The sequence below is a fragment of the Melopsittacus undulatus genome, chromosome 5, assembly GCF_012275295.1.
Source record: "Melopsittacus undulatus isolate bMelUnd1 chromosome 5, bMelUnd1.mat.Z, whole genome shotgun sequence".
NCBI classification, from domain to species: domain Eukaryota; kingdom Metazoa; phylum Chordata; class Aves; order Psittaciformes; family Psittaculidae; genus Melopsittacus; species Melopsittacus undulatus.
The window spans coordinates 5,883,535-5,902,839 of NC_047531.1; the positions used below are offsets into that span (position 1 = coordinate 5,883,535).

At 51.5% G+C, this 19,305-nt stretch overlaps 1 protein-coding gene across 2 annotated transcripts; it reads right to left on the reverse strand.

The window, feature by feature from the left end:
* Positions 1-737: 737 nt before the first annotated feature.
* On the reverse strand, positions 738-19,183 carry ANKRD16 (ankyrin repeat domain 16). 2 transcript variants are annotated; one of them, XM_034063297.1, is made up of 9 exons: positions 18,976-19,183; positions 17,814-18,161; positions 17,048-17,268; positions 13,344-13,386; positions 11,869-11,977; positions 10,158-10,319; positions 6,681-6,759; positions 4,649-4,848; positions 738-939 (listed from the first exon to the last, which is right to left on the reverse strand). In XM_034063297.1, exons 2-8 carry the CDS (start codon positions 18,056-18,058, stop codon positions 4,688-4,690), a joined length of 1,020 nt encoding a protein of 339 aa, XP_033919188.1. In that variant the 5' UTR covers positions 18,059-18,161; positions 18,976-19,183; the 3' UTR covers positions 738-939; positions 4,649-4,687. The 2 variants fall into 2 exon arrangements, with proteins under 2 accessions (XP_033919188.1, XP_033919187.1); XM_034063296.1 differs by lacking the exon at positions 738-939 and adding an exon at positions 3,617-4,249.
* Between the last annotated feature and the right edge of the window lie 122 nt (positions 19,184-19,305).

Genomic DNA, 19,305 nt, shown 5'->3' on the forward strand with positions numbered 1-19,305 from the left:
AGGGATGGGACAGGGATTGGATAGGGAAGGGAAGGGAAAGGGGAGGGGAAAGGAGAACAAGTACTCCCGAGCACTGCTGGGGAGTCCTCAATGGAATGGAATGCAAATGGAGAGGGAAAAGGAAGGAAAAGGAGGGGGAAAGCGGAAAAAGGGAAAAGGGGAAAGGAAAAGAGTCATGTGCTGCATGTGCAAAGGACAGGTGCGTGTAAGGGGTGCGCAATGACAGCCTGTGTGCAGTGGGTGGGTGCATTGGTGCACATGTGCAAGGGTCCCGTTGCACACCCATTGGGTGCACGTGTTGGTGCAATGGGCACATACTCGTGTACAACACACACATTCAGACCTGTACAGTGAGGTTCCATTGCCCAGAGAAGCTGTGGCTACCCCATCCCTGGCAGTGTTCAAGGCCAGGTTGGACACAGGGGCTTGGAGCAGCTGCTCCAGTGGAAGGTGGAACTGGATGAGGTTTAAGGTCCCTTTCAACCCAAAGCAGACTGGGACTCTATGGACATGCATCTGCATGTGTGCAAGGGGCACATCTACGTGCTATGCATGCAAAGGGAGTGTGTACACACACAAGCTTTCATGTATTTCTGCTTCCCTCATGTGGCTTCTCTCTCATTTCCCCTTTTCAACCCAAAAGACAGTTTTCCTCTCATCCAGGATCACTTTCCATGCAGCAAATCCCCACGTCTGCAGCAAAACCCAACATGACACCAACCATTTGAAGATTTGAGCTTTTTATTGCATTTAAGGTTGCTCTTTTAAATCCTCACCTCAACCCGCTCTCCACCACCCACCGCTTCCTGAAGCCAGGCAGGACTTTCCCAGCTGAGCTCTGGTTTTAGTGTCCTGTGGATCCACATCCTGGGGATGGGGAGAGAGCTGGGACAGGAGCACACACACAGCGGTTATGGCAAAGCTGCTTATGGGACAGAACTGTGGATTAAACACAAGAGAGCTTAAGACATCTTAATTTGATCATATGGCTGCATCCCCTGTGTTTGGATGGAGGTGAGGAACAATTCCTGCCCCACAGGGTGCTTAGGCATTGGAACAGGCTGCCCAGGGCAGGGCTGCAGGCACCATCCCTGCAAGTGTTCACACAGCGTGGAGATGAGGCCTCAGTGCCATGGGTTAGGGGTGGCCTTGGCAGGGCTGGGAATGGTTGGGCTGGATGAGCTTTAAAGGGCTTTTCCAACCTGGTTGGTTCTGTGATTATACCAGGACACACTGGGCTGGTGAAGAACTTGAAGCTTCATCATGCAGCCAAAACCCCACAGTGGTGTTTTGGGTGGGGAGCACAGGATCTCCTTTCAAATGACTTTAATAATTAGGAAGGCTGCTTATCATGGAATGGTTTTGGTTGGAAGGGACCTTAAAGCTCATCCAGCTCCAACCCCTGCCATGGGCAGGGACACCTTCCACTGGAGCAGCTGCTCCAAGCCCCTGTGTCCAACCTGGCCTTGAACACTGCCAGGGATGGGGCAGCCACAGCTTCTCTGGGCACCCTGTGCCAGCACCTCAGCACCCTCACAGGGAACAGCTTTTTCCTTATCTCCAACCTGAACTTCCCCTGTTTCAGTTTGAACCCATCACCCCTTGTCCTATCACTACAGTCCCTGATGAAGAGCCCCTCTCCAGCATCCTTGTAGCCCCTTTCAGACACTGGAAGCTGCTCTGAGGTCTCCAAGCAGCTTCTCTTCTCCAGGCTCAACAGCCCCAATGTTCTCAGCCTCTCTCCACACAGGAGCTGCTCCAGCCCCAATCATCCTTGTGGCCTCCTCTGACCTTGCTCCAACAGCTCCATGTCCTGGAGGGCACCAGAACTGCACCCAGTGCTACACGTGGGGTCTCAGGGAGCAGAATGGAGGAGCAGGATCAAAGAGACCTCATCTCAGCCACATCCTACAAGACAGAAGCACTAAGTCTCCTCTGTGGCCGCAGGACCCTGTGTGTCTGCAGCATCCCCATCAAGCCCCGGTGCTGTGCTGGTGTCACAGCCCAGCACTGAAGCCATGTGCTGGCTGCTGGGCTCTGCTCCAAGCTGCCTTCAGCACCTCGTGGCAGTGAGCCTGGCTCCTGGGCTTCCACCCCAGGGAGCAGCCGCTTGCTCTGTCTCTCCATGGGAGGTGTGTGCTGGGAACACGGTTGGGATTCACACATACACACTGATGAGCTATTCCCTGCACCGCGCTCTGTGGGCACAAAGGTCTCTGACCCCTTGTTCCTACCTTGCAGTGAGTAACCAATAGCAGAAGCTGGCAGAAAGACACCAAGGGCTCTTCCCTGGGCTGATTCTGAATCCATTGGCCTTTTCTAATGTCCTTTTGTACCTGCACTAACAGCAGCCAGTTTGTTTCTGTGCACCTTTTTACTGCCTGAGGGGCAGATCTAAATGAAGGGTAAATCATAGAATGGTTTGTATTGGAAGGGACCTTAAAGCCCATCCAGTTCCAACCCCTGCCACAGGCAGGGACACCTTCCACTGGAGCAGCTGCTCCAAGCCCCTGTGTCCAACCTGGCCTTGAACACTGCTAGGGATGGGACAGCCACAACACATAACAGTGCTGGAGCTGTGCCATTACATCTCACTTCTGTATGCAAGCACAGTGCCTGAGCTCCCCATCCCAGGTGGGCAGACCTCTGCTATTGTACAGAAGCCTTTGGAAATCATAAAGCACCTTCAAAAGAATGCAAATTCCCTGTTTGCCATGACCAGGAGAGCTAGGGACAGGCACTGAAAAACATCATCACTTGTTTTCTCCTAAAAGCTTACATTCACAAGCAGCCTGAGCTCATCAGCAGGGATATCAGGAGGCAATGCCTCCTTCATGGTTTGCTAAAATCATGGGAAGTGGGAATAAAGCAGCTCCTTGCATTTACTGGGTTTGCTGTGTGGAGGCCAGGGCCAGATTTATGGAAGGATTCAGGACCTCTAGAGGAATAAAGCCACCTCCTCACCTGCCCAGGGGCTGATGCAGCTCCCACCATCCCACACCACTAACACCTTCCAGCATTAGTTCATTTCTCCTCTGTAGTGGTGAAGAATGCCCTTCACTGATGGGGAAACAAGACAGAAACACTGACAAAACCCAGGTCTTTGTAGGCACATCTGGAAGAGTCTTAAGATGCTTCCAACCCTCTCTCCTCCCCCTCTTAGAGCCCCCCAAATCATTCCTGTGAGCACACAGGCTCTTCTCATGCAATACATGACAGGAGAGGAGACCCTAACCCTGCTGCTAAAGCTGTTTAGCTCAGAGGAGCATGGCACTGTTGTCGCTCTGGCTTAAGATCATCACAGCCAGTTCTGCTTCAGACACCATGGGGTGGGAATTCCTCATTCCAACACAACTCAGCATCATCTTAACACCACTGGGAAGCACATGGGCTGTGCATTAAACCTTAACATGAGCACCATGGCTTGGGCTCGTGTTATAGCCCAGCTCACTCAGTTACAGGCCTGACTTTTAGCATCTGCTATCATCAGACCTACAGAATCCTGTTGGGTTTTATGTCCTGGTATTACCTACAGACAGGGGTGTGCCATGGGTCTATGCAAAAATGACCTTAGCATTCCAGATACATACAAATAAAACCAAAGAGCAACAGGAGCTCTCACCTCCACGTGTATTCCAGGCCATTAGAGACATGTTGGCTACATTAAATAGTAACCCATTTCCTTATACACTTACACACAAAAAAACCCCAGATTATCTGTAAAGTTCATCAGTGATGAGAAGTGCCAAGCAAGACTGGAATAACAAATCCCTCTCTTTTCCACTCTGATCCAAAGACCCATGATGTCATTGAAAGGTTGAGGTCTTACTATTGACTTCAGATGCCTCTGGGATCCACAATAGGCTGATGCAGCTTGAAGGCTCCCTACACTTGTCCTCTGCAGCTCAAACCTGATGAATAGGCCTCCAAGGGCTCAATCCTCATGCTCAGCCTCACTCAGTGGCTATCATAAGAGGTGGCCACAACTGAAGAGATTAGTGGTGAGCAGGTCTATAAAGGGCTATAAAAATCAATGCTTCAGGTGCATCCTCTCCCTCAGGATGTCCATTGTATGCCTACATCCCAGTAAACTCTAGCCTAGGAGACATCCCAGGAGGTTCAAACCATGCAGGTGCCCAGAAGTCATCTAACAGTAGCACATAGGGAACATTCCTTGGTTATCCTGCATGGAGCTGGGGCCTTGGCTGTTTGGATGTGCTGGGTGCTGCACAAGAGGTGAAGTTCAGCCCTAAAATGTGGAAGTGAAAGAAGAACAATCATAAACTTGCAATAGGGTCAGCACAAGAGCGTGATAGCCCAGATCCATCACATCCATTATCTTGTTGAGATAATCCTATTTAAAGCATGTTTCCATCCCTGGCAGTGTTCAAGGCCAGGTTGGACACAGGGGCTTGGAGCAGCTGCTCCAGTGGAAGGTGTCCCTGCGTGTGGCAGGGGTTGGAACTGGAGGAGATTTAAGGTCCCTTCCAACACAAACCAGTCTGGGGTTCTGACTTATACCATTTTGAGATAATCCCATTTAAAATACATTTTTCCCATACTTCCCAAGTGTAAAACTTTGTTTCTCTGCTCAATCCCTGGGCAAAAATCCCCTCATTTTTGCTTAAATCAGTGATAACTAACATACCGCATTGAGATCAAACAGGCTTCTCTTTTCCATTACATCTCACATGCTGACATTTGCATCCTGGAAAACCTGGATGACATCCGGCTTCCTTGCGAGCTGCCGAGCCAGCGTGCCTGTGCCATCCGGGGTGTCCTCCAGCCCAGCGCGGAGCAGGATCCGTGCGGCATCTGCCTGCTGCCCAGCACAGGCTGCATGTAGAGCTGTAGGGGGACAAGATGGTGTTGGTCCATGAGGAGCTCCCCATGACCTGGCTTCAGTATGTGCTTGAGCCCAGACCCCCCATGTGCTGGGCTGCACCCCCAGAGCATGAGCAGCAGCTCAGGGAGGGGATCCTGCCCCTCTGCTGTGCTCTGGGGAGACCCCCCCTGCAGCCCTGATCCAGCTCTGGGGCAGCAGCACAAGAGGGACGTGGAGCTGTTGGAGCGAGTGCAGAGGAGGCCATGGAGATGCTGCGAGGGCTGGAGCAGCTCTGCTCTGGAGCCAGGCTGAGAGAGCTGGGCTGGGGCAGCCTGGACAAGAGAAGGCTCCTGAAGGGGAGACCCCAGAGCAGCTCCAGTGCCTAAAGGGGCTGCAGGAAAGCTGGAGAGGGGCTTGGGACAAGGGCCTGGAGGGACAGGCCAAGGGGAATGGCTTGAACCTGCCCAAGAGAGGGGAGACTGAGCTGAGCTCTTAGGCAGAAGCTGTTCCCTGTGAGGGTGCTGAGGCGCTGGCACAGGGTGCCCAGAGAAGCTGTGGCTGCCCCATCCCTGGCAGTGTTCAAGGCCAGGTTGGACACAGGGGCTTGGAGCAGCTGCTCCAGTGGAAGGGGTCCCTGCCTGTGGCAGGGGTTGGAGCTGGAGGAGCTTTAAGCCCTTCCAACCCAAACCATTCCATGATTTTGTGCCAACACAGGAGCTGAGTTGCCCTGTGGGTTTGGCCTCAGCCTACTTCAGATGCAAACATCGGATTTGCATAGAAGGAAACCAAGCCAGCCAAGGGAATACACAGAGGGTGAAAGATGACTTTTCCCAGTTGCAACACCCAGCACAAGGAATGGCACAGCAGGACTCAGCTTCTGCAGCCATGTGTGCCTACAGCAGCAATGGGACAACTAAACCTGCACAATCAGGGGCCAATCCCTCATGAAGGTCCTTCTCCAGCATCCTTGTAGCCCCCTTCAGACACTGGAAGCTGCTCTGAGGTCTCCACGCAGCTTCTGTTCTCCAGGCTCAACAGCCCCAATGTTCTAAGCCTGTCTCCACATGAGAGTGCTCCAGAACCCTTACAGCAAAGGTGCTGGGCAGCTGACGGGCATAATGAGCCACCCCAAATGTGGACACGTTCAGCAGAGCTCAGCTTTACTCCCCGAGGCACCGGAGGGGGAGATGGTCACCACTGAAGCGTGGCATGAAGCTAACCTGATAAATGGGGAAGTTGCCAATCTCAGCAATAGCTGAAACCATTTCTATATGGGGGAGGGTTTGTCAGAGGGAGACGTGACACAAGAGATGCCTCAGACTCTCACGCTGGGAATGCCAACTCCCTGGCATTACTATAGCAACTATATTCACATTCAAGCTCTCATTATTTGCTATAAGCCATTCCTAGGTAGTTTGCTGAGGAACTCAGGCTCGAGAGCTTGCAGAATCCTATTTGTCTGCCCATCCTAATGGTTTCAAAGTGGCTAATTTCAACCCAATTTGATGGCCAGGCAGGAGTATCAAAGATATGAAGGTCCTGAGAGTTCTATGCAAAAGAAGCAGCTGGGTACAGAGAAATTAGCATCTGGGTTCTGTCCCCCCTGGGAAAGGCCCAGAGCAGGCTCAACCATGCAATTCAGCATCAGAAGTCAAGCAGGAAGAGAGCCAGTGAATGAAAGCTGCAAAGAAACCCCCCGGGCTTCACATGTCAGGCTGCTCCAAGAGCCTTTTGCATACATGCTTCTAGCATCTCCTCACAGACACAGTGTGGGCTGCTTTGAGGTTAGGCTTGTTATTAAAGCTCGTTCTTGCTGTCATACAGAGGGTGAACAAAGAGCTCAGAGGAGCCTTACCTGAACGGCTCTTCCCATCCTTTGCATGGACATCAGCACCGAGGGACAGCAGTGTCTGGATAGTGTGTGCATGTCCTTCCTGCAGCAGTGACCACAGACACAAGGAAGAGTCAGCAATGTGCAATTCCCAACTATGCACGTAACAGAATAACACAGGCCAGAGGAGAAAGGAGGCCACAAGGGAGCTGGTCCTAACTGCATATGACAACGGGAAGGGCATAGACACAAACCCAATCTGTCATGGTCAGATACGCAGCTAGCAGGAGCTGCTCCAGGCTCCAAAGGGAATCAGGATCATAAGAGTCCCAGACTTCAAGGCCAGGTTGGACACAGGGGCGTGGAGGAACCTGCTCTAGTGGAAGGGGTTGGAACTGGATGATCTGAAGGTCATTTCCAACCCAAACCATGCTGGGATGTATCATTTTCTCTGGAAAGATTTAACACAATGCTTTAAAACCAAAAGTGTTCAATTATGTCCAATAGTGCTTAAAATCACATCACAGTGCAGAGCAGTCTGTGGTGGTGGTAGCTCCACCACCAAACACTGAGCAATGCTTTGGCAGGGCACATGTGATAGACACACAACCCAGTCCAGATCCAGGCAGCTTCAGATCTGCTTTTAGACCTGTAGATCCCATATGATCCTCCTGATCGTGGCCCATAGATCCACCTTGCACAGCTGCAGGTGTGAGGAATCAGGATTGTCTCCCAGTGTGGCTCTGGAGGAGTTAATGCACAAAGGACCTCAGAGAACCGGGTGACACAACCTAAAGATGTTTCTTAACAGCAATTAGGGCACTAATTTGTCCCCTGATCCTGCCTTTGCCTCTCCAGTCCTTGCTGCCAGGCAAGTAACTCAGTTAAACTGCTTTTAACTTCAGCTGGTCCCAAAGTGGAGGATTTCCCCTCCAGAATTGGACACCAGCTGATAAAAGGACCAACTGTCAGCAAAAAGCCTTGTTTTCCTACACTGTAAATTCACTTCAAGTACCACAGGGACATAGAAGAGCTTCTACCGAGGTGCATTTCAGCCCAGGGAGCAGAACTTGCTCACTACAAGAGAGACCTTGAGGTGCTGGAGTGGGGCCAGAGAAGGGCAATGGAGCTGGTGCAGGGCCTGGAGCACAAGAGAGATGGGGAACGGCTGAGGGACCTGGGGGGTTCAGATGGAGAAGAGAAGGCTCAGGGGGGACCTGATGGCTCCCTCCAAGTGCCTGCCAGGAGGATGGAGCCAGGAGGGGCTGGGCTCTGCTCCCAAGGAACAAGGGATGGGACAAGAGGAAACGGCCTCAAGCTGCACCAGGGCAGGTTTAGATGGAGCTGAGGAACAATTCCTGCCCCACAGGGTGCTCAGGCATTGGAACAGGCTGCCCAGGGCAGGGCTGCAGGCACCGGCCCTGCAAGTGTTCACACAGTGTGGAGACGAGGCCTCAGTGCCATGGGTTAGGGGTGGCCTTGGCAGTGCTGGGAATGGTTGGGCTGGATGAACTTAAAGGGCTTTTCCAGCCTGGCTGATTCCATGATCCTATGATGTGAACTGCTGCGCATCCCACAGCACCCTGAGCATCTCCTCAAGGATTACTCCGGTATTTGTAACTCCCTGTGAGCAGAAGCAGAACACCACATTCACTTACACACCATCACCACCCACAGCGTCCTCTGCCTCCCCTCTGCCAGCAGCCAATTTAAAACACAGCAGGGGAAGATGCCACACAGCCCCCAGAGCCCTCCTCTCCGCTCCCTTCTCCATAAATAAACCTTCTCTCCCTGAATAACACGCCTGACTTTGTAATGATGGCTTCAGTGCAATGAATTAGTCTTTGTTGTGTAGTATGAGAATGGAAGGCTCTTATTTTTAGCCCTAACACCCCCTCTTCCCCCCCATCATCATCATACGACTCAGTAGCATCTTCCCCTCCCCTGCTCAAGGCTCCCATTTGCCTGCTGTATGTAGCAAAGACCGTGAGCCAGGAGCTGCTTTAGCTGCCACAGCCTTGGCAGCAAACTGAATTGAAAGCATGATTTGATTTTCATGTATTTATAAATGCAAAGTAATAAGAAAAGAACTAAAAATCCCATCAACCCACCAGCCAAACAAATGATGCTGTAAATATAAAGTGACACTGAGCCTCGGGAAGGAAGAGAAACCCATCAAATCTCTCCCCAGGACACAGCTGGGATCTTCTCCAAGGCACATTATACTCCCCAAAAGCCTTGCTGTTGAACGCACCCTTGGCAACCAAAAGGGCTTTCAACATGGTTTCTTAGAGCATGAGGAAGAGAATCTGGGAGAAAGGCCTCTTTTGTGGGAGCCAGCAAATGGCATGGCTGGGTCCTGCTGGAGGAGAATGCTGTTGCCAGCACTCCAAGTAAGTGCCATTGATGCTTTTGTGGGAGAGGGATGCTGGGTTGTGCTGCTTCGTTCCCACTACAAGTCTAGACTGGGCTCTGAATGCTGCATGTTAGAGCTCACAGGGTTTAACACACAGGGATGTGAGGAGGGACCTTCCCTTGCTGTTGGCAGGCAGCATGCTGCACACTGCTGTGACAGCACCAAGCATAAGGGAGGCAGCAGGCTCCCAGGAGGGATCCTGCTTCATGCTTTTGGGATGGGTTCTGCACTCACAGGGAGCATTGAAGGATCCACAGCACATCAGGACCCACTTCTCACACAGATACGCGATGGGAGGAGGAGAAAGCTCTAACAACTCCCACTGCCTGGAATTCAAGACAGCTCCAGAGTGAAGGACACAGATAAGCACCAGGAGCTCCCTCCACCTCTTCTCTCCTTTCTCATGGCTGGCCATGGACAGGCCAGATTCCAGCCTACTGGGACAAATGACTGCTGTTTCACAGCACATCTTCTGTCCAGGAAGCTGCTGACACGGAGAGTGGCTGCTGACCCACTGGGACCCAAACCACCAGGGCTGAAGGCAGAGAATGAAATCAGAGCAGCATTCCATCCATGTTTCTTTTGCCATGTGAGTGAGGAGACACTGGTGAAGAGCTATCACAGCTCATGAGGTGTTGGTACCAACAGCTCCCAACAATCAGCAGGCTGGACTCTCTTTTGCATAACCAGCAGGTCAAAGGAGGTGATCCTGCCCCTCTGCTCTGCTCTCGTGAGACCCCATGTGCAGCACTGGGTGCAGTTCTGGTGTCCCCAGCATCAGAAGGACATGGAGCTGTTGGAACAAGTCCAGAGGAAGCCATGAGGATGCTCAGGGGCTGGAGCACCTCCTGTATGGAGATAGGCTGAGAACATTGGGGCTGTTCAGCCTGGAGAAGAGAAGCTGCATGGAGACCTCAGAGGGTCTAAAACCCATTAAACAGGGTATGGGACTGGTCAGGAGCAGACAGTGACAGAGGATGAGCTGAAGTGTAAATCCTCCATCATAGGTGAACACCGAAGCCAGCCTGGTTTAGATGCCTGCTTGTAGCACAACAGACTAGCAGAGATGCTGTAGAGGGACAAACCTTGGCTGCATAGTGCAGTGCTGTGAGCTGCAGGGCTGTCGCTCTCTCATTGACATCAACACCCAGCTCAGAGACAACAAACTGGATGGCTTCATCCTGTGCTGTAACTGCTGCCCGGTGCAGAGCTTGAGCACCCAGTGCATCCATGGCTGTAGGACAGGCCTGGAATAGGGGAAGAGGGAAAGGGAAAGCAATGAACAGCTTGGCCAAACCTTCAAGGACAATCACAGCTGGAGCAGAATCCTGTCTGCTTGCCATGGCCATGGTGATGAACATGTGGGGTGTCCCTAGCAGGACCACTGCTGCTGGTGGCACCACAATTTGCAGACCAGAGCAGGCTTCCTGCTGAGCTTAAGAGATAAGCAAAACTAGTACCAAAAGAGAGCAAAGCTCATTCTCTCTCCTGCTGGAGCACATGCAATGGGGTTTAACTCTTCAAACCAGCAAGAAACAACCCACCTCCAACGGCTGTGCTAGTGGAGAAGCAGCTGAAAAGGGGTAGAGACAGGGAGATGGGTGGATGACCTTATGAAATCTCTTTTGTGAGTCTCTGACCATCAACCACAATGACACTAAATCAAGAAGGGTAACAGAAGTAATACACAGTGAGTACACTCATCTTAAAGGGTATAATCCAGCCTCTTGAAATCTAGAGGGCCCGACTCATGGCTTTATAATCCTAAAAGGTAGCAACACTGTTATTAGTGTTTCCAGTGCTGCTTTGCGGCACTAAGCCAGGGCATCACACAGAGGAAATCAAATCAACTGTTCCATCTTCACTGCCTGAAACATGGGACTATGAATGTAACCACCATTCACAAGTGTTTAATCCTGTAAGGGCCAGATGAGCAAAGATAAGCACATGAACACCTGAAGCCAGCAAGCATCTACGCACTCAAACACAATGTGAGCATCAAACCATCTCTGTGTTACAGCTGAGTAAACCCAAACCTTGTGCTCTTGAAAAGTGTGGTACCCCCTTCCCTGGCCTGCTCTGTGCCATGCTGGGGGCTCAGGTGGTCAATTCCACCTCCCAGTGTGGCACAAACAGATTGAGTCCATGATTCTAAGACTGGTTTTGCCATCCTGCCAGGGCAGTGACGTGCACTGGTTCATGATGGTGCCCAATGGACACCAGAGCTGGTGCAGGGGAGAGGCAAAGCAAAGAGGCACAACCCCACCTCTGTGGTGGGCTCCAGCCATCTCACAGCAACCCAGCAGGCAATAAGAAGGCAGTGGTCAGGTTCCTGCTATGTACAACTGGCTCTGCTGCCATCCCTTTATGCCTTGTGTGCTGGAGGAAACCAGGGATTACTGGGAGATAACATGGGAACAGCAGCTGCCATGAGAGAGGGAGGCAGAGGCAGACACCTCGGTGTTATCCACCCTCAGCACTGCCACCAGAGCCACCACACTGAGCCCTGGCACTGCCCAGTGCTGGTGTTGGCTTTGACACAGCAAATCCTGTCCCCTCCTGCCACTGCCTTGTGTCTCCATCCCTGTGCACCAGCTATGGGGACATATCTCTACCACAGAGCAAGATCTGCACTACAAGTTAAGTCCTGGTGCTTATCTCCAGGGGGAATTCCCCTTCTTTTGCAATTCACTTCTTTACATGTTGGGAATCTGCTCCATGGGAACACATGGATTACCTGTCCCAGCAGTTCTGGGTCAGGTCCTGGAGGAGGAAGCCGAGGTTTCTGGCACCTACCTGGTGTTTTTCCAGGAGCAGCCGGGCAATGCTGACGTGCCCGTTCTGGATAGCATCCATAAAGGGAGTGACTCCACATTTATCCCTGCTGTCAGGTTTGTAGTGGCACCTGGGAGGGAAGGAAAAAGCCCGGACAAAGTTGTTGCTGGCTCCAAAATCCTTCCTGCATGAGCTGCTTTGCATTGGTGGGGTGGGAGACTATTGGTGGATGGGTTTGGAAAGGGCATATACCATATACCATAGATAAACCTGTCTCAGCGCTTTATGGCCTGGACATGGTATGCTGGGGTTTTCTGGGGTCAGAGATTTGGTATTCAGCTAATGCAGCTTGCTACAGGAAAGCCAAGGCTCTACAGATGATTTCCCTTGCCTCCCCAAACCAGGATGTTTTTGGGGTAAGAGGCAGAGGACAAAGCCATATCCTCATGTAACACCATCCCATACAGAATCAAAGCCCAGAGATCTCATTCAGGTTAAAGCTCCATTGAAATAAGGCTGAATTAAAATGCAAAGCCTGGCTCAGATCACAGGAATATGTTTATGCTGGGCCAAGCCTGGCCAGGAATTAAGGCTGGGATGAGCTGGTTAGGAGGAACCATGGTTGCTATGCCCAGGGAAAGCTGCTCCAGATCTGGCAGTGCTGGTTTGGAAGGTGTCAGGGTCAGGACGAGATTTAAAGCTGATTTAAGCCAATTCACAGCAGTATCCTGAGAGCTACAGCCTGAGAAGAAAGCCTGGGGGCTAAGCCCAGCCTGGGGGGTTCAGTCTGGAGAAGAGAAGGCTCAGGGAGGACCTGATGGCTCCCTCCAAGTGCCTGACAGGAGGATGCAGCCAGGAGGGGCTGGGCTCTGCTCCCAAGGAACAAGGGATGGGACAAGAGGAAATGGCCTCAAGCTGCACCAGGGCAGCTTTAGATGGAGCTGAGGAACAATTCCTACCCCACAGGGTGCTCAGGCATTGGAACAGGCTGCCCAGGGGAGGGCTGCAGGCACCGTCCCTGCAAGTGTTCACACAGTGTGGAGACGAGGCCTCAGTGCCATGGGGCAGTGGTGGCCTTGGCAGGGCTGGGAATGTTTGGGCTGGATGAGCTTAAAGGGCTTTTCCAGCCTATCTGATTCCATGATTCTATGGCTCTGGAGCAGCTGCACCCAGAACGGAGCTGTCAGGAAAGTGGTTTGTTGCTATCGTGTGGCTTCGGACACACTGGGAATGAATCAGCACAGAAAAGGAGCTGTTACACAACCAGGGTTATGTCATAGCCAAGTCAGAGCCCATCCAGAGCCCATCCATGTCTCAGAGGGCTCTAACCAGCTGTGAAAATCCCAGAGGAAATGGACACAGCCTCGGGATCGAATGCAGGGCAGCTGTGCAGACAGGCTTCCCGAATGGAATCAATGTTTTTTTGTGTCCTGGTGGCTGGAGTGAGCTTGGCAGTGGACAGGAGGTGGGGAAGAGCTGGGAGGATTCCTGCTTACCGCTCCAGGAGCAGCTCCACAACATCGGAACAGCCGTGCATTGCTATGAGAGAGAGAAATGCCACTGATTTATGCTTTCATGCCATACAGTGAAACACAGTCACCTTTCCGACCATTCTGGCTTACTAACAATGAGGGAATGGCTTCCAAGAGGCTTTAAATTCAAAGCTTTGGGGTTTTTCTCTGTATCTCGAGCCTTCCCTTTCCCTGATCCTATAGGAAAACACCAGATAAACCACGGAAAAGGCACCATTTGCCTCTACCTGCTGAGTACAAGCAATTAAACTGACACAAAGATCTCTTCTTGCAAGTATTTGCTAATCCCTGGAGTGAGATCTGGGAGAAGCAGGATGAACACAGAGTAAGGAGCTGCTGAAGAGCTGGATGGTATTTGCAACCCCTCCTCAGCCACTACTCATCACTCCCATCTCATCATCCTAATGAAACATCCTCACCCAGACAGCAGCATCTCTGAGGAAAAACAACAACAGTGGGGGAGGATTTGAACATCAGGCACTGAAATATTCCCTCCTGTAATAAAACCCAACCACATTGACATTGTATTATAGTGATGGGGATGTAGTAATACACATTGTATTACTACAATGTCAGGACAACCTTGATCTGCCTTTTTGGCTTTTTCCCCTCCCCTCTTCAGGTCATTTTGCAAATCAAATGAAACACATTAAAGGCAAAACCCCAGCAAGCCAAGCCCAGAGCTGCTACAACAGGCTATTAACTGTGTGTGAGGGAAGAACGGCCCCTGGCACATGTGTGTTACCAGCAATAACCTTCAGACACAGCTGCACAATAGCTGCTCTCTGAAAACCCAAGGAAGGGCTCCCATCCTCCCAGATCTTGGCCATTTGCTCTCTTTGCCTCAGGCTATGGATACATGAAGCAACAGAGCTTAAGGAATCAACATGAAAAAGGATTGCTCTGGGGAGAAAATTAGGCAGGGATAAGTGTGCCAGGAAGCCAGCTGGCCTGGTCACGGGTTAATGTGCTCATATCCACACCCTTGGGATGCCAACTCATTGAGACAGCACTTGGTCTTGACATGATTTCCCCCAGCATCATCTCCAGCCCCTCGCCCATATCCCTGCCTCAGGAGCTGTAGCCATGTAACTGGGCTTGATGGGGTGTGTAGAGGTGCTGGCACCAGCACCCACCCAGCAGCAGCCTCCAGCATCATCCTGGGTTACAACCATGCTGGGAACAAAGGTGGTTTAAGCAGCTCCAGGCTTTCCCACTGCCCAGTTGCTCCCTCACCGGCTGGTGCTCTCCCACCTTGTGGTCCAGGTCTAACTTAGATCAGTGAAATAACCAGGAATCAACCCAAATCATGGCATGAGGGCTTGGCCACAGCGGAAATCAAACACAGGAGGGGACACAGGGGGAAACACCTCTAGGAAACAGTGAGAACTGGGTGCTGGATCCCACCATCACTGTCTGTACCCCCATATCCCAAGTGCTATGAGGCAGGGAGGAGACCAAGCTCAAGCTCAGAAGCACCCCTCTTCCTCAGGACAGGGCTCATCCTCTCCTGACCCTGTCCCCAGACCCTCAACCCCCAGACTGTGGGGGGACAAGGTTGAGAGGGGGCTGTGAGTGCAGCCTGCCAGCCCAGACATGGAAGCAGAAGAGCTGGGATTGAGCAGGGGCAGGAGAACACGCAGATACACAAGGATTAGCATCCCATTCACACAACCTGCTCCTCACCATCCAGCCTGAAAACATCAAGCAACTCATCATCATTCCCAGGTCAAACTAAAAAGGACTAAGGCACAGCCAATGCTCCTGGGCTGGGGCTGTCACAGCTGATGAGCACAGGGAAGCTACTGAGGCTTAGAGAAGGAATGGGAGCGACAGTGAGGAGCAACATACCCAACAGATTTATTACAGCACAGCAGGGGTCTCCTCACAACACCTCGGGTCTTTCCAGTGTCAATCCCTATTAAATCCTTTAGGAAATGAGTTTTGATAGCTGCAGGTTTGAGCAGTGGCTCCTCAGGCTCAACCTACAGAGACACTGCCAAGCACCAGGGGACACATCCTGATCCTTACACGTTTCAGATTCAGGTCAACCTCCTCCTCCATGCACCCTCCAGCCCTGAGCCTGCCCCACAATGTCACCTTGACTTGGTGTCACACACCTCTCCCATCACTCTCCAACCTCACTGCAGCTCCTGAGGGCAGAGTTAAAGGGATTTAAGCTCTGGGAACATCCATGCTTTACTGGCACTGCCTAACCTAGATGAGTCTGGGGGAAACCAGACCCAATACTCTCTAAGGCAGGGCCAACCTAATTCTGCATTGGGCCACTCAACTTATTAAGACTGAGAACTTGACTGAGGCCCATCTTGTGCATCACCCATGAATTATGGATGGATTCATTAACATGAATCACTCCATCTCAAAGATAAAAGAGGCAGAAAGCCAGAAACCAAATGCAACCATTCAGCCAACTGTGCCCTTCTGCTCCACACCACACCAGATGTCATTTGAGGTTCTTTAAACCAGTTCACTACCTTGATGTGTCCTTTAAAACCAATGAAAAGGGCAAAGAAGGGGAACTGGACAACCCTAACAACAGCTCCTGAGTATTCCCAGCAGGGACAATCCTTTCCCTTTGCAGAAAGGCAACCTGGATTTCTCACTAGATACAACCTCCTTATGTGAGAATACCATGACCTGTGATGGTTCTTCTTGAGGTTATGCCTGGAGACCCCTTATCTCTTTTGATTGCTGATTTGGACAAGGGGTAACAGGTTCAAACTTAAACAGGGGAAGTTTAGATTGGATATAAGGAAGAATTTCTCTACTGCAAGGGTTATGGGGCACTGGAATGGGTTGCCCATGGAAGCTGTGAATACTCCATCCCTGGCAGTGTTCAAGGCCAGGTTTGACAGAGCCTTGGGTGATGTGGTTTAGTGTGAGGTGTCCTTGCCCATGGCAGAGGTTTGGAACTGGGTGATATTAAGGCTACTTCTAACCATAACTATTCTTTGATCCTATAATGACCTAATCCAGCAAGTACTGAGAGGAAAAAAGATCATTTTGAGAGGTATTTCCCTTACAAAACCTTACAACAAGATAAATCAAGCTGTTACAACTGGCCCCCAACAGGCAGACCCCAAAAGATGCCTCTCAACAGCTCTGCTGCTTTCAGGACATTTAAAATGCCAGGATATGCTTGGAGCCTTGTAGATGTTCTGAGCCATGGGAGTTTGGGAGTATCTACCCCAGGGAGGCAGAGATAGAGACCCAGACCCTGCTCCAAGGAGACCACAAGAGAACAGAACTGTCACCACAAAAACATGGTCTGAGCACAGGCAAAACCCACTGAAGCTGGAACTGAGGATCCCCCAACCTCACAAACTCAGTCTTTGGCACACCATTAAGAACCATGAAAGCTAATTCTTGCTATTTATGTGAAAGCAACTAAAATGAGTGTTTGTCCTGAGGTTTAAATCCTGCAAAGAGGCAGAAGAGCACTGCCCTTCAGAGAGGCGAGTTTGCCACTCACTCCCTCCATTACCCTCTTTCATTTAATTGCAATAACTTCATATTTAACTGTTTCCCTGTGGTTTTGTATCAGGACAGGCCACGCTTTGCTTTTCCAAACTAAACGTAAACCAAAACAACAGCCCCTTTTGGTTCTCCATCATCTGACCTGTCTGATGGCAATGGGATACTCTTACCTGCTGTGTGCAGAGGTGTTCTCTTTATCGTGCTCTCCGTGTCCCAGCTGCATGGGGACATGTCCAGCAGGTACCTGAGGACCTGGGGATGGCCCTCCCGGCTCGCAATGTGGAAGCAATTCCAGCCATCCTTATTCTTCAGCAGTGGGTTAGCTCCGTGCTCCATGAGAGCTTTGATCACCTCCAGGTTATTCCTGGTGCAAGCCATCATGAGGGGAGTCCTGAGAGAAAAAGGAGGCAAAGAGAATAACCTGAGAGATGGTGCCCTAAGAACCTGATGGCTTCTGATCATCTACTGCAAGGCAGTAGGAAACTTTGCTGGCTGAAAGAGCAAGAGAAGGCTCCTGAAGGGGAGACCTTAGAGCAGCTCCAGTGCCTAAAGGGGCTGCAGGAAAGCTGGAGAGGGGCTTGGGACAAGGGCCTGTAGGGACAGGCCAAGGGGAATGGCTTGAACCTGCCCAAGAGAGGGGAGACTGAGCTGAGCTCTTAGGCAGAAGCTGTTCCCTGTGAGGGTGCTGAGGCGCTGGCACAGGGTGCCCAGAGAAGCTGTGGCTGCCCCATCCCTGGCAGTGTTCAAGGCCAGGTTGGACACAGGGGCTTGGAGCAGCTGCTCCAGTGGAAGGGGTCCCTGCCTGTGGCAGGGGTTGGAACTAGAGGAGCTTTAAGGTCCCTTCCAACCCAAACCATTCCATGATGCCAAATGACACCTCCTGCACCCAAACCCATTCCAGGTATCCCTCCACCTCACACCCAAGCAGTCTCCTACCAGTCTGCCTTCTTCAAGCAGTCCACGCTGGCTCCTCTCTCCAGGAGGAAGGACACACACTCCTCATGGCCCATGGAGGCTGCTTCATGGAGAGGTCTTTTGTAGTCACCATTGACCACCTCAACATCCATGCCCAGGTCCTCCACCAGGAAGGAGAGGACATCCCGGTGCCCATAGCGGGCAGCGTGGTGCAGGAGCGTGTCCCCCATGCGCCCATAGCGCCAGGGCTGCAATTCCAGGTCCATGGCATTGTCTGGATGCAGCTCATCCCGGAGGAGATCCAGGCGCCCCTCCTGCACCAGCCGGAGGAGCCACCTCCGCTTCTCCCCTTCGGCCACGGCTGGAGATCTGGGGGGAAAGAGGGATAAACCAGGATGATGGTTTCAATCCAATTGCTGCTGCCTGGGCTGGGATGGACTGAGATTGCCTGTTCCCATAGGAGAAAGAGAATCCAGCCTCTAGCTCCAGAAGCAACAGGAATTCCTTTTTCCATCAGTAAACCACAAACTGGCTTCTCCCTCAGGAGAACTGCAAATTCCATTGGGAAGAGTAGAAAGTGGCCCATCCTTTAGGAGAAATAAAACCTCTTTTATCCCTTAGGAAAACACATTTGATTTTCCCTCAGGAAAACCAGGAAGAGGTTTGTGCCTCTGGAAAACCAGGAATGTCATTTTCAGTCTGGAAGCTTAGAAACTGGCCTTTCCCTTAGGAAAAAGAGAATCTCTTTCTCCTTAGGAAAACCAGAAATGTCCTTTTCCCTTAGGAAAAATAGGAACCGGCTGCTCCCTTGGGAAAAACAGAAATTCCCTTTTCCCTCAGGAACAACAGAAATTGGCTTTTCTGTGGGAAAAACAGAAACCAACTTCTCCTCCTGGCAAACCTGAAGTTTCTGAGGGGAAAACGAAGTTATTTTCCCATAGGAAAACTCTCGGGAAACCCGGACATTTCCATCAGGAAAACCAGAAACCCGGCTCTTCCTATAGGGATAACACAAACTTCCCTTGGGAAAACAAGAAGTGACTTTCCCCTTTCCACCTGGAAAAGCAGCATTTGGTCTCTCCCTTAGGAAAACCAGGAATTCGCATTTCCCCCCAGGAAAATGACAATACTCCTTCTCCTCCTCGGACAATCACCTGTGCCCTCAGGAAACCCCAAAACTCACCTTTCCTTCAGGAACACCCGAACTTTCCCGTTTCCTCTGGAAAACCACTCATGTCCGTCGGGAAGCCGGAAGCCTCTTTCCCTTCAGGAACACCTGAAATTCCCTTTTTCCCTTCCCCAAAACCCTAAATTCTCCTTCTCCCTCTGGAAAAGCCGCAATTCCCGTTTCCCCCTGGAAATCCAGGATCCGGGGTTTCCCTCCTGCGCCGTGACGTCACACCGGGAATACCCGGAAGGGGAGGGAAGCGGCCCCGTTGTTTACTTCCGACCTCGGAAGATGCCGCGCCATTGGGCATCGTCCCTCGGTGCGGGTTCTGATTGGTCAATACGG